The 26303-nt window shown below is 39.4% G+C and overlaps 1 protein-coding gene across 1 annotated transcript in view; it reads right to left on the reverse strand.

Moving 5' to 3' along the window:
- The window catches only part of ABAT (4-aminobutyrate aminotransferase), a 120372-nt gene that overhangs the window by 79416 nt on the left and 14653 nt on the right, over positions 1-26303 (reverse strand). Inside the window, exon 2 of the mRNA XM_075179840.1 lies at positions 14040-14167. Coding sequence (XP_075035941.1) covers positions 14040-14109 — 70 coding nt within the window. The 5' untranslated portion in view covers positions 14110-14167. The remainder of the gene's footprint in view (positions 1-14039; positions 14168-26303) is intronic.

Consider the following 26303-nt stretch of genomic DNA (forward strand, 5'->3'; position numbering starts at 1 on the left):
CAATTGTAAAGCGCTATGGAATGTGTTGGCGCTATATAAATAAATGGTGATATATATATATATATATATATTACCTTGTGAATTGTGAGGCAAAAAATAATCATTATATATTAACAGGGCATGCAATGTACAACTAATAGCATAGTCATCGACAGTAGGGTACCTTATGTTCTAGATTAGTGGCAGGCAAAAGACTTCTCCCGCGCTGCCCCCCTCCACTGGAACCAGCTCCCCCGCTCCATCAGAACATCCCCCAACTTGTCCAGCTTCAAACGGGCCTTAAAAACCCACCTCTTCCTCAAAGCCTTCCAGTCCCCCACCTAACCGACCTCCTTCCAACCTCCCACCTACCGCCCTCCCTATCCTGCCCTCCTCTTGCCTCCCTCCTCGTCATTCTCCTCTCCCCCCTCCCTCCTCCTACCCTTGTGTCTCTGTCCGTCCTACCCTCCCCTTAGATTGTACGCTCCTTCGAGCAGGGCCTCCTCTCCTCCTGTTCTCTACCACCTTAACTCTGCTCTCCAGCTCCTTGTCTCCTCCGTGAGGTCCTCCTGCCCTTCTAGCTACACCGCTGGGGGCTCTCACCTCTCATCTAGCTGTACATTGAGCTTCCGAGTTACTGTGCTTTTTGTTAACTGTTCCGTGCTGTCTCTCCCTGTATCGTGTTTCTGTCTGTCCCTGTACGGCGCTACGGATACCTAGTGGCGCCTTATAAATAAAAATTAATAATAATAATAATAATAATAATAATAATAATAATAATAATAATAATAATAAGTCAAGATGGATACAGCACATTTTTCACAGTCCGTGTAGCAGGTTAGTGCAAAACTCAATTCAGATGTTGTCTAACCACCTTAACTAGCTGCCTTTAGGTGACCATTTAAATTCCCATAAACATTTATTTATATAGCGATAGTAAATTCTGTAGCGCTTACAAAAGGGAACAAGCACAATAATAAAACAATACTAGATAATACAGACAGACAGAGGTAAGATGGCCCTGCTCACAAGCTTTCAATCTATAGGACTTCGGAAGTCTGATACATAAGGTCAAGTTCCCCACATTGAATATTGGTCGAACCAGATTGCAGAGTTAAAGTCCCTAGTGGGCCATATGATCCAGTCACATAGCAATGTTGGTCAGGGCGCTTTGAATGTGCGCTTTGAAACAAAGCAAGAGATTGCATTATGATATCAAAGGTTTCCTACCACTGTTCTTGACAAATGTAGATGTTATGTTAATATAGACTAATGTATTCTGTAGTTTCAATTATAATCACTAATGCGATATCGGGCCGAACAGTCTTTTTATTGTATGAGTGGCCCGATAATCCACTGAAAATGCTGTAGTGTGTACCCAGCCTTAAACAAAGCTGGATAAGTAAAAAAACTATTTATCACCAACAATCCTGTGGAAGCAGAGTTGTAAAAAAGTAATTAACTTAAGTAAAATGATAACAGTTAATTACATTGGCAAACAAACAGATATCCTTTTCTTCTGAAAAACAAAATGTTGATAGTGAAATCAATATGAAGAGCACAGAATTACTGCTGAATTTATATTTAAGACTACACTGATGTGACAAATGATTTGTACAATTCAATCAATACACTAATGACCTGGTGGTCATCCTGGGAGAATGCCTTGTTTAAAGGGACATACACTTCTCTTTTCTTTTAACCTTTGGATAATGAGAAACAGGAAATAAGGATAATTGTCTTGAATTTCAATCTAGCTACAAAACGGATCTATGGAAGAGAGAATAAGGTGATGATTACATCACAAATGTCAATACATTATGGGGCAGTAGACACAAATAAAAACACTATCTGGAACATGTATTAGTTGAAGTTCTCTCTTAAAAAGAGTATCAACCTTCAGACACAACTTTATTTTACGGCGTTATCTTGCTACCTTACTTTGTGCTTTTCAGCCATGTATTTAGATCATCAATTAAGTTGTTTATTTTCACTGTCCTTGGATACAACATAGATCTGCTATACAGCCTGTATCTGATTCCATTGTATCCAGAGACCGGCTTTTTGTCATATCAAAGATGGACAACAGGAAAAATTTCTGCCTTTTGATATTAACACATGGTTACACTGTCCAAAAGAAAGCTAGAGGTATAAAGTAACGTACTTAGTAAAAGTAACAGTTGAAAATATATAAGATAATAAATTAAAGTTATCAAAAAAGGTGGAATAAATATTATTTTGCTGAAAAACTACTAAGGCTAAAAATCTTGATGGATATTAACATAAAGCGCTCTCTCAGTTGCTACATTAATAGTTCTGTCTTAAGCCTACCAGTATCAAATACACAAGGGTGTCCCTCCACTCTATGCTTCAACAAGCGCCTCAAAAATAGCTCAAAAGTTACATCTATGTCTAAGATTTTAATAGGATGTTCCACTTGGGGATAAACACATTAACCTACATAAAAGCCTGTTGAACAGAAAAAGTGTAATTTAACGCGTACTTTAACAAAGCAGGGGGTTAATGTGCTTCTCTAATGGAAAACGTAGAGCTTGTTACATTTTCTTTACACTTACAAGATGAAATTGGGACATTTCCTACTGAAGCAGAACAAAACAAAAATGTTTTGAAATCTATAATGGTTATGTGTGCTTAACATCACCAAATTGGTCTTTTCAGGACATTGTTTGACAAAAACTTTCCCTTTTTTTCTCTTCTTTTTTTAAGACATGGTAATGAAAAAAATGTTTGTGCATTCTACACGTTTATATATAGGGTAGTTTACAGTTCTTAATGTTACAAAAACATGGCAAACAAATGTTGTTTTTCTTCTTTTTATTAACTTGGAACCATTGTCTTTAATGTCTTTACAAAGCCTCGCACAACAGCTATGGCTCACTTAGTGATATCTCTTGCCCATTTCACACAAAAAGGCTGGCTACACACTACAGAAAATTTCTCCCCATATAATAAGCTATCATCAACGATTTTACCAATGACTAGAAGTCCCGATCAGCATGCCAATTCATGTGTACACACTATACACGTTTTACAAGATTTACCTTCAGATCTGTGCTCTTCATCTGCCATAACCATCTGCTGAAAAGATTGTGACTCGACTCTGTAAACTCTATGAAGATCTGCCTACACTGCTGGCCGTGAGTGCATACACACTGCAGAATTGGAACAACATTATTCACCAAGATTTTTAGTCCATTTATAAAATGAAATGAAACAATACGATGCGCTTTGGAACGATAATAGTTTATCATGGAGGCGTACATGCGATATCGGGCTGAACGGTTGTTTATTGTGCAATCGGCCAGGTAATCGGATGAAAAACCTGCGGTTTGTACCCAGCTTTAGCCCGGCTTGGCTACCTCATGTACCATGTATCACATGGGTATAAATATACTACAGAAATCTCAGTGTCTGCGAAGATAATATTAGGCCTCAATAACATAATTACCGTATATACTCGAGTATAAGTCGACCTGAATATATGCCGAGGTACCTAATTTTACCACAAAAAACTGGGAAAACTTATGGACTCAAGTATAAGCCTAGGGTGGGAAATGCAGCAGCTACTGGTAAATTTTTTAGATTTATTCATTATTATGTTTTTTATTTACACCTGTATATGCATTTTTATATCATGTGTGTTTTTCAGTTTAATGCTATTTTGTCATTTTGATGTATGCTTTCACCCCCTATGTACATATTTGTGGAAAATAAGAATATGTATACACATAAAATAAAAATAAATTATTAACTGTGTAAGTTGTGAAATTTGCAAATCTATTACTTGCAGCTTGGTGGGGTTGTCAGGACTTGAGTTCCAGGGTCACTCTCACTGGCACACGTTTGCAGCCACTATCAGAAAATATTTTACACTCCTTTGGTATGTACTTCATCATATTTGCCACAGCCTCTATTATATCCTCTGTCTTTCCCCATTTTCGAGGAGAGAGGAAGAGAGGGAGAGAGGGAGAGAGGGAGAGAGAGATTCAGCCTTTTACTTACCCCGAAGTGGAACGCAAGTTGTTCCAAATGCAAAACTTCCTGTCAGTGGAAAGCATCGGAACTTAACAGCTGAGGGACCGGACACCAGGCAAGTTCACCTGTGTATAAGCCGAGGGGGCCTTTTTCAGCATACAAAAATGTGCTGAAAAACTCGGCTTATACACTAGTATATATGGTATGCCAAAATTCTAGGATTTTCTTAAGCACATAGGGCTGTTGCTCAGGTTAACATAAGTAAAAATAGCATATTTACACCCATATGCTGATACGTAGGTATCTCATGATGCATCCAGCTCTGCATCAGTAGCATGCAGGGGCGGATCTAGAAAATACTTCTACCCGGGGCGATGTAGGGGGGGGGGGGGGGGGGGGGGGATTTAGGCCCCGCCCCCTTTTTGACATCTGAGTCTGCCAGCGGCTGCATACTATGTGCAGGTCCGTTCAGCAGTGACAGTGTGCTGCCCAGATGCTCTGATTGTGTTTAAAACACAATCAGAGCGGCCGGGCAGCACACTGTCCCTGCCTGTCACTGCTGAACGGACCTGCACATAATGTGCAGCCGCCGGCAGCACGCCCCCCCCCTGGATCCGCCACTGGTAGCATGTGCACCAGGTTTAAGTCACACGTTCTTACACCCAACCAGGTCATAAAGACAAGAAAATGATTTAAACATTTGCTTTCATAGCAAAAAACACATTGACTATTAGGTTTGATTAAATTAATAAAAAAAAAACACAACAACTATTTAATAAAGCAGATATAATATTCATTTTCTAGGACAAATTAATGTAGCAAAAAAAAATCTTATTTTTACTAACAATCCACAAAACCATAATATATGCAAGATCAATGAATAAATATCCGCTTCTGATTGGCTGATTGTGAATTCATCTCTGAAGTTGTTAGCGAGTGCTGGAGACCGCCATCGTCATCAGCCTGTATTTGCACCTGCTCTCAGGTACCCACAATTTATTTGGCTACTAACAGGTGTATATGAGCTGCCACATGGGTCTGCTTCAGTTCGCAATTAGGCAAAGAGTCCATATGGTACTCAGCCGGGCATTTGAACAACCTTTTCTCTCCCGTCCAGCCTCTTCATGTGTAAGGAGGTACAGGTACCAAGTCTGCATACTCAAGTAGGTGTGCACCTTTTTTTGTGGGCATGTGCAGTACAAATTTGCTTATTTGGCGTTAAGCAAATGGGCATACTCTCAGATCTGCAAGAGACCTATTAGTCCCTTGTCCCTTTCATTGACTTGTTGCTATTAGCAGCTTTTAATATTCCTTACATTTATTAACACATGCTTTAAGTTTTAATTTGACATATTTTTTTCTTTTAAAAAGGGAAACAAAAAGTTGTAAATGTCCTGCCCAATGAAAGTACATAATACAACATTAGGATTCACAGCCACTGCCCTCCTTCCCGATCTGGTGAAAGGCCGGCAAATCTTTGCACTCCGAAAGCTGCTTTCTCACTGCATATTGAAAGTCTTGTACACAAGAGGTGGGAGGTAGGGAGTACTTTTAATTTACTATGTATTTTTCATACGTAGCAGACAGTTCATATATGGTTTTAGGGAGAGAGATTAATATTAATTCATATTTGAAATAATCACAGGATCATCCGGCTTAGAAAATAGTTTTGTATTGTAATTAGTATACCACAAATACCAGTTATTAGATCCCAGTATCAGGTGCATGTGTTCTGCAAATTACATTGGGCTCTCACCATGGCGAACAAATAATTAACTTGACAGCCAGGTGTATAAAAAAAACAAAAAACCCCTGCTGGAAAGACAAATAGTACATTTTTAGAAAATGGAAAATGATACAATTTGTTACAAGAGGAACAGACATCAGCAGTTCCAAATACTCTCCAAGGGTACCAAAATTCTACCATTAGTACATACTCAACTTCCCAATAAAACTGAGAAATAGCAGTAATGTAACAAATCTATCTAATGCTTATTTTGAAACAGGATATTCTGTAGAAGGAGCACTTGATATTTCATGGATATACAGAAGAGCTTAAATAAAGTACATAACGATCAAACTGAAACAATTTCAAAACAAAAAAAAAGTAAAACCTTTAAGAAATCAAATGCTAGCGTTATCCTTATTTTAAGCAAAGCAATCAGTGGATGCTTGAATAGAGTATCAGTCCATGTTGCATCTTCACAAGCTATGACTGCAGTCTTTGACTGTTGTTATCCTGGAGCTACAATACCAATGTTTTCCAGCAAATCAGCAGCTGTCAGACAGCCAACTATTATCATGCTTGGACCAAACCTAAGTTACCCATGGCAACAAGGGGCTAAGCCAATCTTTTGTATGCGCTCCGTTGGGTTCTCCTCATTCTATCACCAAACATATAAATGAGCAAGACTGAAGAAAATACATGTCTTGTTGTGTTAAGAGATCTTGTGATGAAGTTAAGAATGCTAAAGGGGACAAGAAGAATATTTTACAGTAAGATTATACTTCCAAGTACCCTGCTGATTATCATACACAGTGCAAGGCTTGGTAATGTTTGAGAAAAATACATTTTCATATAGTCACTGTATTTGATAAGACTAGATCTGTCTCAATGTGCAGACTTCAGCAGCTGTTTTGCACTAGGTGTAGATTAGAGGGACAGGGCATGCTCTTTTTTTTTTCTAGAAGACATAAATACTGTTATTTTAGTAGGTCAATTAAATATTTATTTTTCACTATAAAAAACAGGAATCCACATAAAACACATACATAAAATACTTTAATTTTACAAACAGTTGTATATTTTCTTAAATTCTTTCTTTATAAAAGCAATTTTATGGAATTCCTGCCAAATAATAGTACTGTGGATCACCACCATTCATTCTATTTAGCATGATCCTTCTGTGTGAAATAGCCCGGGACCTCTGCTTCAGCACTGCATGGCGCTGTCCAGTGAAGGAGAGATCCGACGCAGCTTTAGCGAAGATAATCGGCAGAAGATGCGACTATATGTGAATGTTGGGAACCTCCTATTAAAGTTCATGGTGGGATTCCAGGTGAGAAACCCCGCAAAGTACTATTATTCAGAATGGAAGGGATTTAATCAAATTGTTTTTTTTAAATGTAAAACCACTTTATCTACTATAATGGTGGTAAGACAGATATGTCTAAGTAAATAAGAAATAGCAGGAGTGTTTGGATTGGAGAAAGTGAGAGGTGAAATTACCATATAGTAACCTCTTTAACTGCTCTGAAATAATCTCCATTCCCAACCATTCTACATGCTACTAGACCAATTCATAGGATATACTAATGACTGTAGACTGTTTTGTGATACTCTTCACTGAACATTGAATAGTATTTATTCTTATTTATGCTACATAATTAAATCCATTAATAATCAAATTACAAATAAGTTGCAATCCATGACCACAAAACTGATTAGGTTATTTTTTTAGGGCTGAACTTTGATCCTGCAGATAAGTAGGTCTATCTTATACACTGCACTGGTTTAAGCAATCCAGTCAGCTCATGTTTGCAGGTCACAATTCAGAAAAAAACATCTCAAAGATGATGTTAGGATGGAAAGATGCTTGACAATAAGAGAACAAGACATTCTAGATAGTGTTAATTATAACGATGGAATGGGAGTCTACAATCGACAAAATGTAAGTAACATTAAATGAACAGTGAGAACAGGGTGGTATAAGGAGATCTAGATTTTGCAATAATGTTGGGGGAACAGGTGCCATCTCCTGAGGTAGGTGGTAGAGACCAGAGGCAGAGAAGTCACACAAGTCCAGGGTTTTCGGTACAACTGGCCTCAGCCAGTTATATTGAATAGAAAAAACTTTAAAAAAAACACATTGCTTGTTGGGCACTAACTAAACACACAGGAATACCCTCTCTCTTGTGAACGACCTTGTGTCCCACACACATACAACACAGAGGTAACCGACTCTCAAATGGTAACACCATTTGAGAGTCTCTCAGGAGGCATCCAACCTCCTCCCAAGGCCTCAGAGACTACAGGCCCGATTCATTAAGAAGAGTAAGGGCAAAAAATGAGTAAGTTTTCTCCTGGACAAAACCATATTACAATGCAAGGGGTGCAAATTAGTTTTTTATTTTGCACATAAAAATTAAATACTGTCTGTTTTTTTCATTTAGCACACAAATACTTGATAACTTACTTGTATACTGAAATTTGATGTTGATCTAGGACATGCCCTACCTCAAATATAAATCTGCCATCACATTTTAAATTTACACCCCCCTCCGATGCAACATGGTTTTGCCAAGGTGCAGTTATTCTTTTTTTTTGCTTTAGTTTCCTTAATGAATCAGGCCCTATATGTCCAACCTGACTGCTTTTTAAACACCCTTATATACACATAACCTACACACAGACACACACAAGCCATGCTACGGAGTGATAATTTAGCAACTGTAAATAGAGCTAGCCACACAGCCACAAAGTCCAACAATATTCTGAAAAACCACGATCCAATACAACCAGATTTGATCAGGCAGAAAGGAAAATTGGTTGGTGTCTGCAGTCACTGACCAATTAGGAGGCAGCTAGAAGGAGAGAGGAATGGCAATTTGCAATCTAAACCAACTAGCCCCCCCCCCTGCAAAAAAACACACACACACACACACACACACACACACACACACACACACACACACGAAAACAAACCATCCATATTTGTCCAATTTGGATCTTCATTTGTGGAACAAATTGGCCACAGATGCTCAAACTACAACCTGATTGAACAACACACAAGTGTTAAACACTATACAAGTATATACACTAGAGATGCTCAGGCTCGGTTCCTAGGCAACCGAACACACCCGAACTTAGGGGATCTGAGTCGGTACATTCGCGCTTTTTCGGATTCCAAAACGAGGCAAAACATCATAGTGATGTCGCCGAATCTCGGATCTCGCAAGTTTAGGAATCTATAAATATCGCCCTCCACGACGATCTAGCGCCATTTGAGAGAGGGATACAGACGGGGTAAAATAGAGTGTAGAGCAGGCAAACTTACAGAATTGAAAGAGGAGGGTGGTAGCAGTGTTAAAGAAAGCTCCATTGCTAATTGTCGTTGCTGAAATATAAATATATTAGTCCTTGCAGGCTTTTTTTCTGAATTTGCACCAAAAATTGTAGGGCGTTATCCAAATGGATTCACAGCAGTACACAGAGGAGCAGAAGCAGCAAGCAGCTGCTGCCACCAGTCCTGATCATAGTAATCCCTGTACGTCATCTGGTAAAGCCTATGTAAAATTACATAGTCTTTTTAAGTCAGGGGGGGGAAAAAACCATTAAAAAAAATAAAAATAAAACACCTTTTACCGTGGTGAAGAAAAAAAAAAAAAGAGCTGTAATCCAGGAAAAGTTTTCTATCTGAATTTTTTTGTAAAACATGTAATTCTACATATACAGTGGCAGAGAAAGAATGAGGCCTTCGCCTTTCTCAACAAGTGCGAGATCTAAAATTGTTACTGAGGCATCTTCTTGTAAGGTCAATCGTGACTAAGCAAGATTCGGGCTCCAAAAGTGGTGCACAAATACTGTTACATGTAAAAGCCGAGCCGGAAGAAAACAGTATGCTCGGATTCAGAAATGACACCAATCCCTGAGGAGAGTCCATGCACAAGTGCTATGTGTAATTGTGACCATTCTGATAGTGTACCCATAAAGAAGGCCCCTTTCAACCTTTCTGCAGATGTGTGCCTAAACAGCCGGTGATACATCAATTGAGGATGCCACTTTGGAATTGGAACAGGATGAGGGGGATATTTGTGTAGCCGACGAGGGCACTAATGAGGATGTTGATAAGGATGATGTTGTTTGTGTAAGTCCTACACCAGTGGAAGCCGTTCTGGCACGTGATAAGAAGAAGGCCTTTGTCATGCCTAGACATAAGACCAAACAAGCCACTTCTTATGTGTGGAATTATTTCTACCCAAATCCTGACAACAGCTGTCTAGCCATTTATAGTGTATGTAAGGCCACAGACAGTCGAGGGAGGGACCTTAACCATCTAGGAACCTCATCCATGTTACGCCATTTGACGTGAGTTCATGGCAAGGTGTTTGGAAAATCAGAAAGTTATGGTAAAAAAATAACAACAAGCAGTCCATCATCAGCTAGATCCCGATGCCTGCAATCTACACCCACAACACCGTCCTCATCAATATCCTCAGTAGCGATCGGAGTTAGCCCTGCATCCAAGTTGCTAATGCTAGATGACTCCTGCACTATCCTTGATTTCTCTGAAAAATTATTGAGCGTTAGTCCCACGGCTGCTGCTGTTGGGTGTGAGTCTTCATCCCAGAAACAGACCAAGAAGAAGACTACTAGTAGTTTACAACAATTGACTGTTAAACAATCCTTTGCAAGAGGAAGTATGAAAGCTGTCACCCAGTCGCAAAGCGGATCACAGACGCCATGACGACTATGCTCATATTAGATCTGCGTCCAATATCCACTATTAATGCAGCTGGTTTTAGATAGTTGGTTTTAGACAGTTACGTGAGGTTTTGTGTCCCTGTTACCAAATTCCATCACGACACCATTTCAGTAGAAAAGCTATTCCTCACCTCTACCAGAAAGATCAGAAACATTTTATTATTGGGCTGCAAAATGCCATTCTACCCACTGTACACTTAACCACAGATATGTGGACAAGCGGAACTGGGCAAACTAAAGATTATATGACTATGAAAGCCCACTGGGTTGGTGATTCGCCTTCACCAGCAAGAACAGCAGCAGCATGTACCCAAGTACGTCACATTTGTCAGAGACAGGCTACTCTGTGCATCACCGGCTTCACTAAGAGGCATACAGCTGACAATCTGTTACAAAAACCAAGGGATGTCATTGCAACTTGGCTTATCCCACTTGGACTCTCCTCAGGATATGTCATTTCTGACAACGCCACCAATATTGTGAGAGCATTACAGTTGGGTTCTCTGTTTTGCTCACACAATAAACTTGGTGGTGCAGAGCTTTTTAAAAAACGGCAGGGACGTGCAGGTGATGCTGTCTGTGGCAGTTAAATATCTGGACATTTCCGGCATTCGGCAACAGCGTGTAGGAGATTGCAGCAGCTGCAAGAGCAATGTAATTTGCCCTGCCACCAACTGAAGCAAAAGGTGGTGACAAGGTGGAATTCCACCCTGTATATGCTTCTGCGGATGGAGGAACAGCGAAAAGCGATCCATGCTTACTCCACAAGCCATGACATTGGGAAAGGAGGGGGATGTATTTTAGTCAAGCGCAGTGGAGAATACTTTCCATGCTGTGCAAAGTGCTGAAACCATTTGAAGTAATCACCTGTGAAGCGAGTTCACACACTGCGAGCTTGAGTCAAGTTATTCCCTTATTTAGACTTTTGAAAAAGCAGCTTGAGAAACTGAAGGAGATTAAACAAAGCAATTCTGCTAAGTATGTCGGACTGGTAAATCAAGTACTTTATTCGCTTCGCCAGGATCCAAGAGTTATCAAAATCTTGAAATCGGATCACTACATTTTGGCGACTGTGCTTGATCCTCGGTTTAAGACCTCTCTTTGTTTCCAACTGACCCAGATAGGAAGAGATGCAAGGAGCTCTTGATGAGCAAAAGGACAGCTCAAGTGTCACGTGACAGGAGAGCGTCTCCTCCTTCAGTTTCTCACTCAACTGCTGCTCGGAAAAAACTTAGCTTTCCCAAGACATCCAGGGATGATGCAGATGACTCTGCATCAAATTTTGACATCTGGTATGGTCTAAAAGAATTGACCAGAAAAAGTGATATCTCTCCTGTAACTCCACCTGATCCTACTATCAACATCCAAAGGATGGTGGAGGATTATTTTCACGACAGCATAGAAATAGACATATCAGACAGTCCCTTTACATACTGGGAGGGAAAAAAAGGGAATTTGGAGACCCGTGTACCAACTCGCTTTGCACTACCTAAGCTGCCCACCCTCCAGTGTGCACTTGGAAAGAGTTTTTAGCACAGCCGGTTACCTTGTCAGCGATCGGTGTAGGAAATGTGGAAAAGATGATGTTCATAAAAATTAACTTTCCCGCCAATTACATTAAAATACTGAGACTTCTGTAACATTGGTTTCCAGCGGTCATGAATTAATAATGTGTGAGGATGATGTACACACTGATGAGGGTAAGGTTGAGGCTGAGGAAGATGACCACAATGTCTTGCCACAGTAGAGTTCATTAACACTACTGATACCTTAGGTGGCTTAAGGCCATTGCTACCTTGTTTTGTGGGGGCCCAAGCATACCAAGCACTTCAGCCACCAGGAGTGGCACTTTTGTGGCTGAAGTGCTTGGTTTGTTAAAGTGTACATGTCCTTTTTAAGATCCAACATAAGGTTGGGTGGGATGGCCCAAGGACAATTTCATCTTGCACCATTTTTCCTTTCAGCTACCACTGTGTGCCAATGTTACCTACATGTGATATATACTGTTGTGTGCTTAAGAAAAATCTTAGACACCCATTGATGATGCAGATGACTCAGCACAACATTTTGACACCTGGTCTTGTCTCTTGTCTACTGTAAGAGAATTGACCAGAATTAGTGACACCTGTGCTGTAACTCCACCTGATCCTATTATCAACTATCAACATCCAAAGAATGGTTGAGGAGTATTTAAAAAAAAATAAAAAAAATTGAACCATATATTGCCATGTATTAGCTGTAGAATTACCTCAGTTATCTAAGAAACGGGTGGAGCGGTCAAATGAACCATAACTGATTTCATGATCCAAGGACAATTCCATCTTGCCCCACTTTTCTGTTCTGCCACTGCTGTGTGCCACTGTGTCCTAGATGTGGTAGGAACTGCCATGTGTTTGTCATTGCTCTGTCGCTTACCATCCAGCCAGATCACTGCAGTATTTGTCCGAAAGTGTATGAAAATAATATTGTGTCCTGTGAGGTGGTCAAAATTGACTGCAAATGACTTGAAATTAGTGTTATTGAGGTCAATAATAATGTAGGATCAAAAAAAAAAAAAAAAAGAGCAAACTGATGTGATTTTTATCATTATCATTTATTTATATAGCGCCACTGATTCCGCAGCGCTGTACAGAGCACTCATTCACATCAGTCCCTGCCCCATTGGAGCTTATAATCTAAAATCCCTATCATACACACAGACAAACAGAGACTGGGTCAATTTTGATAGCAGCCAATTAACATACTAGTATATTTTTGGAGTGTGGGAGGAAACCGGAGCACCCCCGGAGGAAACCCACACAAACACGGGGAGAACATACAAACTCCACACATTTTAGCAAATTTTCTAAAAAAAAATACAGATCCAAAACCAAAACCAAAACACAAAGCTAATCCAGATCCAAAACCAAAACCAGTTCACGGGGGTCAGTGAGCATCTCTAATATACACTCAGGTTGCATAGAGGAAGATGCCACAGTCTAAAAAGCTTGTTGTCTTGTATGCATAAAAATAGACTGTCACCAGCAACGAAATATTCCTTTGATCTTGTTTGGTTAAAAACACAGCAAATTGCAGAGTTATGATAGAAACAAGGCTAGCAATAGAATACAAACAGCTTGAGATGGCTCATCTACTGTTCTTGTACAGAAGAAAATCTCATGTTCAGAGCATGAAGTGCTTCCCAGCCATCTCGGGGACTAATTCAGTTGCCTCTGCTGTCTACCCCTTGACTAGGTCTATGTCCTTTGACAAACTTAAAATAAGCCATATACAATTGCATTAGACATATTGTAGACATTTATGAAACAACAATTTCAAAATATTTATTGCTGTGACGTTTCTTTTTTTTTCTGTTTATATCACTTGTGCTTTTATATAGTTAAAAAAAATAAAATAAAAATATGTATTGCTAACATAATGATTATTCAGTGGTTATGATATACATTGGTAATACGTCAATGATATCTGACTATTCTTTTCTCCTTGTTCCCTGTTACTTGTTTATCACACATCTCAACCACTATTTTTGCTGCTGCACTGTCAACTTTATAAAACTTTGAAAAATAAAGTGATTACTTACATGGCACAAATAATCTGGGTTTTTGTTGCAGGGCCTGTGTGATATGTCTGTTAAGCAGCATGGATGCCATTTTCCCCAGACTTGCTTCACCGAAAAGAAGCAAACACTAGATTAGTGTCCAACTCTTCCTGTAGGAATAAAAACACCATGTTTCAGAATTATAATAGTATTTAGCAATTGCATATTCATGTATTAGATAGCATATAAAAATAAAACTGCTCAAACATTACATAGTAGACATAAATAATATCTCTTGGTAAATTTGTCAAATGCAATCTTAAAAACAGGTTTAAAACTTGGACATAATAACTAATATTACAGATAATTGTCAAATAGATCAAACAGGGACGTTATAGGAGAACTCATCAATCTGCAACACCTTCACTTTCAGTAGACTCTATAAGAACATTGAAAGAGAAATAGACAAGGGGTGGTTTGTTAGTAAAATATGTCTACTTCTAAAAATGGTTAAAATAGACACAAACACGTAAATTAACGTGATATATTTGGGATTTCATTTTACCTGTGATGTTCACATAAAAAATTAGATTGACTTGGGACTCCCCTTCAGTGTATTTAAAGAAAAGTTGTTCTATATATTCAAAATGGATTGGCTTGAACAGCCTTTTGCATAGAAGATTAAATGGGTCTTATTTAAAAGTGTGAAATGCTTACCTTTCACGAAGACCCATTTCCAAGAAGGCCTATTCACCTATTACATAGTGGAATGGTTTTGTACCCCCAATTTATTTTTGAAACGCTGTAGCATTGAGTGAATAAACTAACTGCCGCTAAAGGCCTTTCACTTACATGTTCTATAACAGCAAAGAGTGTATGATTTTATATAAGACAAAACCAGAGAAGAAATAAGCCCGCTCTTGGTATATCCTATACTATATATGGAACTAGCTGCATAGCTATATAAACAAAAAGACAATTGTTGTCAACGCTTATCTTTAACACTGCTTATCTGTATCTAGCAAAATGAAAACATATATATATGTTCATATTTTGATCAAAACATTTAAAGCCTGCATCCCAGCGTCAAGGGTACCTCATTGTATGCAGGTAAGCATATAGGTCCTACATTGGCCTATATGCTTCAAACACCATTAAAATGCAGTTAAAAATCTAGCAAGGGAAGGTTTGTGGCCCACACCCAAATGAGCCTTAAATATGCTTGATAGAAAGCCGCTAAGACAACATAAAGCAATATTTTGAGACAAAACCAAAAGGAGAAATAAGCCCACGCTCAGTTTATCCCATATTATATATGGTACCAGCTGCATGGCAATATAAACATCCTATATGTATCAAAACAAAAAGACAATTCTTACCAGCGCTTATCCTTAACACATGAGGGGTATTCAATTGTTAGCGTTAACAGGAAAAAACAAGCTCTCAAAAAATCTTAGCGTTAATACGGTAATTACTAGCGGAATTTCAGCTCGCTGCTCCCTGAGCGGCGAGCTGAAATTCCGTGAGTAAACTACCGTATTAACGCTTTTCTCGCGCAATATTACCGTATAAACGGTAATATTTTTTGACCACTCGTTTTTTCCCGTTAACGCTAACAATTGAATACCCCCCATAGGGCGTTTATATTGCCATGCAGTTTGTTCATATACCTCAACAGGGTGGACCTGATCTTCCTATCGATTAACGTAAACAATAGATAATGGGCAGCGTGACACCCCCTTGATTATGTTTGGGCAATCAGTGGCTGTCCAGCGAGACTGGAACTAGAAGCACCAGCATGCCAGATATACTACTATGTATAGCTCCATAGTAACTGGACATCCACATGACAATTTTGATATTTAGAACGGCTTTAGTTGGCTACCCACAGGCAAATATTGCTACTTGGCACAACCACTGAACAAACAGAATCAATGTGCAATTTGGACAGACACAAGGAGGGCCTATTAGTGCAGTAGGAAGATGAAGGCCATTATCAGATCTGCAGACATCTTACCTTATTTGGTAGCATGGCTAATAGTCTAATAAAATCAAATCAGATTATCAGCCATTGTAGTGGTTTTTAGTGGAAACTATCACAATATCAGCCCAACTGCCCAATTTTACCTGCACATGTAGAGTATCTTGAGTCAGGTTGTAACCACAATTTTTCTTTTTACTTACAATTTTATCAGCTGTATTTTTTTACTGTCATCTCCAGCACGGCTATAAACTAAAGTAAACAACAAGGTGGTCTTATTGTAATGGTTTCATAGGAACACTGACGTAAGAGCTTCCAATAGGAAACAAAAGAATGAAAATGTGAGTAGAGAGATAAGCAACCATAAAAATAAAAAAAACCTCATATATCTCTCTTTTTGTCCATTGGACATTGACCTTGTTGAATGTGCTATTTTCACGGTTTGAGTTAATTATTAAAGTTGTTTCTTTAATTTTTTTCCACTGGCCATCTTTAGAGCATAATTGGTTTAACACTAGTACAATCATTTAGTGTAGGGCCGCAGAGAGGAAATTTAGGCCCTATGGCATTGGCTTATCGACCCGCTCCCCATTGATCCACACAGTCACCTGCCTTTGTTTTCCCCCCGCTTATAATTTGTCTGCTTGGGCCCATAAATGCTCCCCTCAGCTCCCTTGAGTAAGTCTGGCATATTTCATAGTGGAGGGTTCCTATCATCACATCAAATCACACGGTTATGTTATGTTGTAGCTTCCTCCCCACAAAGGCACCATCACTGTACGGACCAGAGCCTGTTTTTCCCTATTGCAGGGGGACTCCACACTCCTGGCCTCACTGTTACATCTCTGTCCAGTGCTGGGGCTGGTTGAGAATTTGGAAGGAGGACACGCTGATGTTTATATTTATATTTATTACACAGTGCAGCATATAAGGTCTGGGCTGATTTAACGGTCACTTGCATTCTTCTACCATACAGCCACTTGTTTTTTTTTGACAAGCAACTGACAAACACCATGTTGCCAATAAATTCATTTATGCAGGGATAAGAACATAGTAGTTTAGTTCAAAAATCACAGTATGCATGCACTGCATAGTTTTAATGTCTTCATCATGCCTAGAACATTTCTCTATCTAGATGTCACTGAGAAATGTATGGCAGGAAATTTCAATATTATGTTAGGGAAAACACACTTGGTCAGATGAGATAGGCTATCTTAAAATCAACAATGAATATGTATTTATATGAATCATTTATTTATATAATACCACTAATTCCTCAGCGACTTATTGAGCTGTTATATCATGCCAGGATCTGGTAAGAGACTGATATACCTTTGACACATCATTTGGAGTCCTGTCACTACTTACGTAGTGTTCCTCCTCCTATACACTGTTCTATAGCTCCAAACTGCAGTTTCACCTTATTGTGAACTTTGTCTCCATGAATACTATAATATACAGCGCATAAGAAAGATATGAGAATTGGTTGCAATAAGTTGCTGGACTGGTATATACCTGCAATTTTTTTCTTTTTTGAACATCGTGTAGGTGCACCTACTTTGCTATATGTTCTATTTGGCACTGATATCATCTAACATGTGGTCACACTGTATTTACCATTATTGTGGTTTTTAGAATGTTTTAATAAATTTACTTTCTATTGTATATTACGTGCATGAGTGCTTTGTGGCAGACTCGGTATACCATCGCATATTTTGACTGTTTATATTTACATTTTTTGGGGTGCAGATCCCCAGCGCTGGTGCCTTGTCTGAGCAGCCATCTTTAGTGCCAGAGATATTATTTTATATTTGTTGAAAGTAAAATAAGCCCATTACAGACATCACAGCAGTAGTATCGAGATGGGTGAATGAACAAAGAGCTGATTAATCTTAATCAGTACTATGCAGGAACCCGTTGTGCATCACTATCTCTAGAACAGCAGCAATTTCAGCTTATATCATAGAGAAAGCAGCTTTTCTGCATGCAAGAGGAGTCAGTTCAAGGCTCTTAAACCAGAAACAACAAAATGGTTCACAAATGTGCAGCAGGGAGTTGGCGACACGTTGCAGTTTAGCTTCCACAAAGAGGATTTAAGACTGAATAAAAAACCACCTTAGTATGCTGGCTATAACTATCTATTTGATATGAAAATAAAGCTTGATGATGAGGTTAAAACATGTACTGTAAAAGAGAAAGAAAAATAAACACCAGATTAAAATAATGGTTTGCGTTCCATGGCAATTTATAGATTATGTATACAAATTGCTAATAAAAGCTTCAGTGCATATTACAGTGCAGTTAATGGAAATGCAAATACAGAAACATGTAAGTCTCCTTTCAGGAGATAAAAACAGGATTGTCAAACAGACAGTGACAGAGATAAAGTAGCCACTATATTTCTTATCTGTGGCTGTAAGATTGTCAGGTCCTGCTTCGGCCTTAAAAAGAAAGCGCCGCTAGAAACATTGCAAAAATAAAATCTAACTATTCAAAGAAAAAAAAACAATAAAAACACCCTCAATACCATAACTTGCTCAAGACCAATGAAAATTAAAGAATGTGGTGGGTGGGGGGGGGGGGGGGGGGGGAGGATAAAATAAACAATGAGGTGCATTTTAAAGAACAAACCAGTTCTGTTACTAGGATACCAAATCAGGCTTTTGAAAAGTGTTTTGTTTGGCAGAGAGGCACAGCTGTACGAATTACTGCTAATACAGCTAAATTAAAGCATTTCTGTATAAAATAAATAATATGACCCATGACCAGCAGTCCATTGTGAGAAACACCAAGCAAAGGGTTAAAATACTGAATGCAAAGCAAAAGAAGCAAAAATAAAGTTTGAAAAAGAAATGCATTAGTTTGTTTATAGACGCTATGAAAAAAAAAAAAACCAACAACTTTACAAAGCAAATTATTTTCTAAAACGTTATATATAAAAATGAAACATTGTCCTATGTTAAATGATGCTTTATTCAATTTGTTTTATAAAAGGATAATAATACATTAAATGGATATGTAACTTATGTGAATGTATGAGCTGTCTATTTTTATAAAGGTGCAAGCTTGTATTTAATTTTGCTTTCTTACATTAATAAACATAACTAAATACAATTTAGAATGTTGACCACAGCGTGCTAGGAAAGTGCTATAACCACCACTGACCCTGAGCCTGCAATGTATAGTACACATCAGAAAGTGGTGATCACAGGAGAATGTACTATGCATCAATAAAACACCTAGGAGCCTCTTATCAATATGCGGTGATAGGCTGCATTTCTAGACAATGCATCCTGGAGATTAGGTAGGCTGTTTGTCCATAAATATTGGTTGAACCTACAAAATATCTGGTTCTGATTTGTGCAGTAGACAGGAACACTATCCCCTTTACTGAATTTCCTAAGGAGGAAGCATGGAACCTAATGGGCAAATCAATCTTGTACAAAGTTTTGATGACGGGCACATATTTTAGGATTGATCTATTCAGCACGACTGCCCAAAGACCTGATCAGGAGCAATTTAATCATACAAGGTTAGCTAATATATTTTTATATATTATATATACAGACAGAAGAGAAAATATAAACAAACAATCTCCATATTCAAAAGAAATGACTTTAGGTTTACTTTACAAATACTTTATTAAGTTCCTGGAATGTTCAGCAGACTCACGAATTAACTCCCAGAAGAGTAGGACATCCTCCTAAACACCATCCAATTTTCTTACAATGTAAACTGGTGGTCATCTTGGCCCCGCCTCTTGCTGCAAACTGACTAATGGTTCACACCCCTACAACTAGCTCCTTGGACCTCCACTCCGTGAATCCCAGAGGGGAGATATAAAAAGTAGGCAAGTATTATTTTACATCATTCCTATTCAATCTGGGGAAGATAGTAACAAGCTTGCACTCAATATAATTTTCCATTTTATTACACAGATACATAGAGTTTAATATTGTCAAGTTATAACAGGCATGGAAACACTGCATGCAGTTAACAGCATGCCATATACCAGTTTGTAACATGCCATTTGATAAGTGTATATACACAACTAGTTACAGACAATTAGAGACAGAGGTCAGAAGGGACACCAGGGCTGTTATTTCAGCCCTGACCTATGAATTTATATATACTTTATGACATATTATAAAACTATAAATGCTGTAGAATTACTAATCTGTCATATAAAAATTATTGCTTAATGAGAAGATTAAAGTGCAGATCCAAAACTCAGTTTTACAAAAGTCATGAGAAAAAATTCTGGATCAGTTAAACAAACAAAGTTCAATTACTGGTAAACATCAAGAGAGCACAAATTAATAGCAGCTGTACTTTGTCCGTTAGAACGATGGTGATTGTACAGAGAGATATAGGCCCTACTATTGAGCCTTACCTCAATTTTTAGGCCCACCTGTCTCAATTTAACATGCAAAGAATAATATTTCTAGCCCACAATCACCTTATCCCTTGTCGTACTTGTAAGTATAAACTGGAAAGACTTAGGGCCTGAATTATTAAGGAGAGAAAGGCAAAAACGTAGTGAATTTGATCCTGCACAAACCATGTTACAATGCCAGACATGCAAAATAGTTTATTATTCTGTATAGAAGTTAAATACTAGCTGCTTTTTCATGTAGCACACAAATGCTAGCTTTATTTTTACACTGAAAGTTAAAAGTTGATATAGGCCATGCTCTATCCAAACTATAAATCTGTCCCCATATTTTTAAATGCATCTCTCCCTCCAATGCAACATGGTTTTGCCCAGGTGCAAAGCTACACCTTTTTTTTTGCTTTGCTCTCCTTACTGACGCAGGCCCTTAGACTCCCCCCTGCTAGGCTCTAGGCTGTTAACCCAAATGCCCCCATTTTAAGAAAACACTGCCCAGGACATTACAGCAACAGTCCATACTGTTGTGTTAAATGCATGAGCAAGAAAACTATAGCAGCATAGTACTTTCACAAGCAGCATGTTGCAATATATAGTATAATGCTAAATGATGGAGCAATTCAGTGGCTATTTTATTAGGTACACCTGCTCGCTAATACATATATCTAATCAGCTAATTATGTAGCATCTACTCAATACATAAAAGCATGCAGACATGGTTAAGCAGTTCATTTGTTGTTAAGACCAACCACCGGAAAGGGAATCTAATGGATTTTAAGTATGGAATGATAGCTGGTGCCAGACAGGGTGGTGTGAGTATCTGATGCACAACAGTCGTTTACAGAGCATGGTGAGCAAAGCAAACAACCACTGAGCGTCAGTTCTGTGGGTAATAATGCAGACTTAATGAGAGGGGTCAGAAGAAAATGGCCACACTGGTTCAAGCGGAAAGCAATTAAAATAACCCTGTGCTACAACAGAGGTATGTAGAAGAGAATCTGAAACACACAAACCTTGAAGTGGATGGGCTACAGCAGCAGAAGACCACATCAGGTTCCACTCCTGTCAGCCAAGAACAGGAAACGGAGACCGCAGTGGGCACAGGCTCACCAAAACTGGACAGATGAAAACTGAGAAAACATGCCTGGTCTAACTAATCTTAATTTTTTGCTGAGACATGCAGATGTTAGGGTCAGAAATTGGGCCTAAACAAAATGAATACACATTCATTCTGCATTCTATCAACAGTACAGGCTGGTGGTGGTGTATTGGTGTGTGGAATGTTTTCTTGGCACACATTAGAACTAAGGGTGTGCACCGGGCACTTTTAGTGTTTTGGGTTCTGATTTGTTTTGCCAAAACACCTGACGAAAGGTTTTGGTTCTGATTTAGGGTTTTGGGTTCTGATTTATTTTTAAAAAGGCATAAAAAGTGCTAAAATCTAGTTTTTTGTTTGTTTTTCACTCCTATGCTATTATTAACCTCAATAACATTCAATAACAATCATTTCCACTAATTTCCAGTGTATTTGGAACACCTCACACTTCACAATATTGTTTTTAGTCCAAATCGTTGGACCGAGGTAACTTTCTGGACTCCGTAGTGTAGTGGCCCGGCACACAATTTGGTACCGGGGCCACAATAAAAAAACCCTCAACTGGTCTGAATACCACTGCACAGATGGCGGACACCGGATGCACGTCTAACACCAACATAGCAGTTAAGGCCGCAGTTTTTTTTTTTTTTGGAGCTACAAAAAAAAAAAAACATGTAGAAATACAAATGGCAGTTCCTCTTTTTTGGAAATACAGAAAGAAAGAAAGAAAGAAAGAAAGAAAGTAGTAATAGAAATGGCAGTTCCTCTTTTTTTGAAATACAGAAAGAAAGAAAGAAAGAAAGAAAGAAAGAAAGAAAGTAGTAATAGAAATGGCAGTTACTCTTTTTGGGAACTACATATAGAATGAAAATATAAATAGATATGGCAGTTCCTCTTTTTGGGAACTACATATACAATTAAAGTATTAAAAACTGTGGCTGAAGTGATTGGTTTGTTTGGGCCCCCACACAAAAAAAGCTATTCATCTCTCCCTGAACTATGAAGGTTATTCAGTTGACGTATAAAGGAGGATGTCCCTAGGTGGCCAAGATCCTTACCCCTGCTTATTTGAGCTTTACATAAGCTACATATGGCCATACATTTGTTATCCGGATTGGGGTAAAAATAACTCCAGACAGAAGAGGTGCATTTCTTGGTCTTCTGACCAGGCATGACGATGGGCTTTTTCATCCCATGGACATCCACTTTCCCCCCCCCCCCCTGGTGCCTCATTTAAAATAACCACATCAGCATCCTCCTCATCAAGTTTTTCCACAACGCCAGCTACATCAATAGCCTCCTTGACACCTTGATTATCCAAATCTGGATCTACACTGTGGGTCATCCTTCCAGCATATGCAGAGAGTGTCCTGCAAATGGTGGATGGAGTCACCTCTTCCCGTACAGTGATGGGAAGGTCAGGCTTCGCAACCACCAACACCCTTGGACTCGCCTTGGGGATTTGTGATGTCATCTGTTTAGAAGGCAGAGTTCTTTGCTGTGTTATTGATGACAGCATAACTCTTAAATTTTTTGGAGGGGGGGGGGGAGGAGGAGGGCTTAGATCCTTGGGTGAAGCTGAACCACTAGTCCTGAACACGGGCCAGGGCCTAAGCCGTTCCTTGCCACTCCGTGTCGTAAAGGGCATATTGGCAAGTTCACATTTCTCCTCAGATGTTTTCAATTTTCTTTTTTTACCAATTGTAGTGAACTTTTGCTTTTTGGATTTTACATGCCCTCTACTAGGAGATTGGGCATCGGCATTGGCAGACGACGTTGATGGCATTTCATCGTCTATGTCATGACTAGTGGCAGCAGCTTCAGCATTAAGAGGAAGTGGGTCTTGGTCTTTCCCTACTTTATCCCCCAAATTTTGGTACTCCATTATATGCAGCACACGTTGTATTACAGTACTATTTTTTAAATACTGCAAGAACAGTGAACAATTTTTAATAGATTGCAGTATTAATGTTAATGGACTGAAATTATTTTTTTTAGACTTTTTAGAATATTTTTTAATATTTTTTTTAAAGGATTTTTGTAGAATTTTTCTTTTTTTTTTTTCTTTTTATGGAAGAATTTTTAATACTTTTGAAATAAATATGCACTTAGCAGAACAAAGCACAGGAAAAAAAGCACCGCTGGACTCAGCAAGGACAGAGCACTGGACTGATGCACCACTGGACTCCGTAAGGACAGAGCACTGAACTGATGCACCACTGGACTCCGTAAGGACAGAGCACTGGACTGATGCACCACTGGACTCCGTAAGGACAGAGCACTGGACTGATGCACCACTGGACCCAGCAGGACAGAGCACAGCACAGCACGAGAAATAGCAGGACAGAGGACCACTTAACACACCCTTCCTCTTCCCTGATCAATGCCCGAGTGAAGATGGCGGCGGCAAGCGGGGAATTTAAAGGTTCCGAGTATCGCGAAATCTGGCAGCGGGATTATGACTCAGAGCCTCGTTTTAAGTTTCGGAATTGGCGGGAATACCCGGACAGTGCTCGGATCTGACTCGGATCCGCATTGTTCGGGGGGGGGGCTCGGATTCCAGGAATCCAAGTCCGCTCATCCTTAATTAGAACATGGTTTAAATACCACAGACTCTCTGAGTATTGTTGTGGACTATGTGCATCCCTTTTTGGCCACCGATCTCCTAATGGCTACTTTCAGCATGATAACTCGCCATGTCACAAAGCAAACATCATCTCAAGCAGGACAATGAGCTCAGTGTACTCAAATGGCCTCCACAGTCAACAGATCTCAATCCAATGGAGCAATTGGGATGTGGTGGAACGGGAGATTCACATCATGAATGTGCGGCCAACAAATCTGCAGCAACCGCATGATGTTATCATGTCAACATGGATCAGAATCTGTAAGAATGTTTCCAGCACATTACTGAATCTATGCCATGAAGAAATGAGGCTGGTCTAGTACTATCAAGGTATACCTAATAAAGTAGCCTCCAAGTGTAAAATTATATAAACTGTATTATATATCTCTGCTGAAAGGTTCAAAAGGTATAGATTATTTTAACATCCAAAGGGGATTGGGCTTGTTCACACATATGAAACATACGTTTTAGTGGTGTTTTTTCACATTTTCTCCATGCACTGTTTATTCATTGCGATTTTGCCAATACAATCTATTGTACTGGTAGCGAGTTTTAAATGCATATGAAATAGGCCATGCTGTATTCTACACTATAAATTGAATCTTAGAGGAGTTTTTCCAGGTGTATGTTAGCAGCTGAAAAAGTGTATAGGTATGAAAGTGACCTTTTTTGTTAATAGGTTTAGAAAGTCTTGGATTAGAATGGTTACTGTGTAAATCACAAGTACATGTTTGGTGGAAGCAGCCTTTAAAACTTTATCATAGATAGCAATAGCAACATCACCCATTCGTTCAACTTTGCCAAAGTATTCAAACTTTATATATGTAATACAGAACATTTTGTGTAAAGCCTATGCCTGGATAATCATTTTGAATACAATATAATGTGTAACATTGTGTGGCATAATAAAATTATTATTAGTATAGTGGATATCAATGTTCTCCCCTAAAAATGTTGCCAGCTGGGTGGCATTAAGAAGTAGCCAGATGGAGGCAGTTGTAATACTTTGCAATAATATTGAAAAATGTTGGAGGTTATTGCCTGGCTGTAGTGCTAACATAGTGTTAGGAACCCCTCCAGCCGGCACAACACAACCCGGAATCTACTCTGCCAATCAGGTGTTCACTGGAGCCCCTGATGGTGGGGACAGACTGGGCCGCAGACTGACAGAGGGTCGTGAAGTGTGTACCGGCTGGGGAGAACCCAGGCAAGCGGAGTGAGGTCCAGGCAGAGGTCAAGGGCCGGCAGCAGACAACAGTATCGGTAAGCAAGGTGAGGTCAGTCAGGGGTCACAGGCGGATAGCAGAAACGGTAAACAGGCCAGAGATCAGGGTCACAGGAAACACAAGCGAAGTCCAATTCAAAGCCAAGGGTCATACATGGGAAATCAGTAGCGGTATCAAAATACAGGAACAGGAACAAGCAGGTCAGCAGACTGGAGCACAGAAGCTATAACCGGCAATGAGGCAGCAGACCTCATTGCTTTAAATAGATATACAGACCAATCAGGAGTAGGATACACTGCTGCAGACTAATTGCTCATACAGAGCAGGGCCAATCAGGGCTTGTCCCTGAAATACACAGATGCAGGCTAATGCCTGTAAATCAGACCTCAGATTAATCAGCCCACAGGCTGCCTGTCATGCGCATGCCTACGGCCGGGACGCAGCGCTATAGTAGAGGCGTCCGGCCGTCGCCATGGTGACGGCCAGCAAGGAATAGGAAATGACGTCCCGGTCGTCAAGGTGACGGCCGGGACGCTGGGGCGCATGAGAAGCGAGCCGCGGCGGCTGTGAGTAACGCCGCGGCTCGTGACACATAGTGCCTGTAATAACAGGAGAAACAATGGTTTATTCTATTATAATAGGACTCTGGTGGGCTCCAAGAGCCGGGTGGCAACTAAAAACAGTCGGGTGGAGCACCAGGGAAATAGGTGCTGGTGAGAACACAGAGATTTATAAGGCACCACAGTGCTTTGCAGGGTCATACAGTAACTAAAACAGTACGTACATAAAACAGGGACATACAAGGTAGACAAAATAAATGGAGACATGAAAACAAAAAAGGTATGAAGGACCCTGCTCAATAGAGAGCTTACATTCTAAATAACCATATTAACGGCAATAGAGCTCAGTAATGCAGCCAATTGAATTCCCCCCAAAATATCTAAAATCAAATGTGATTTGTATCGCTGTGTCTTGCTAGTGTCAGAG

The sequence above is a fragment of the Mixophyes fleayi genome, chromosome 7 (genome assembly GCF_038048845.1).
Source record: "Mixophyes fleayi isolate aMixFle1 chromosome 7, aMixFle1.hap1, whole genome shotgun sequence".
In the NCBI taxonomy this organism is placed as follows: domain Eukaryota; kingdom Metazoa; phylum Chordata; class Amphibia; order Anura; family Limnodynastidae; genus Mixophyes; species Mixophyes fleayi.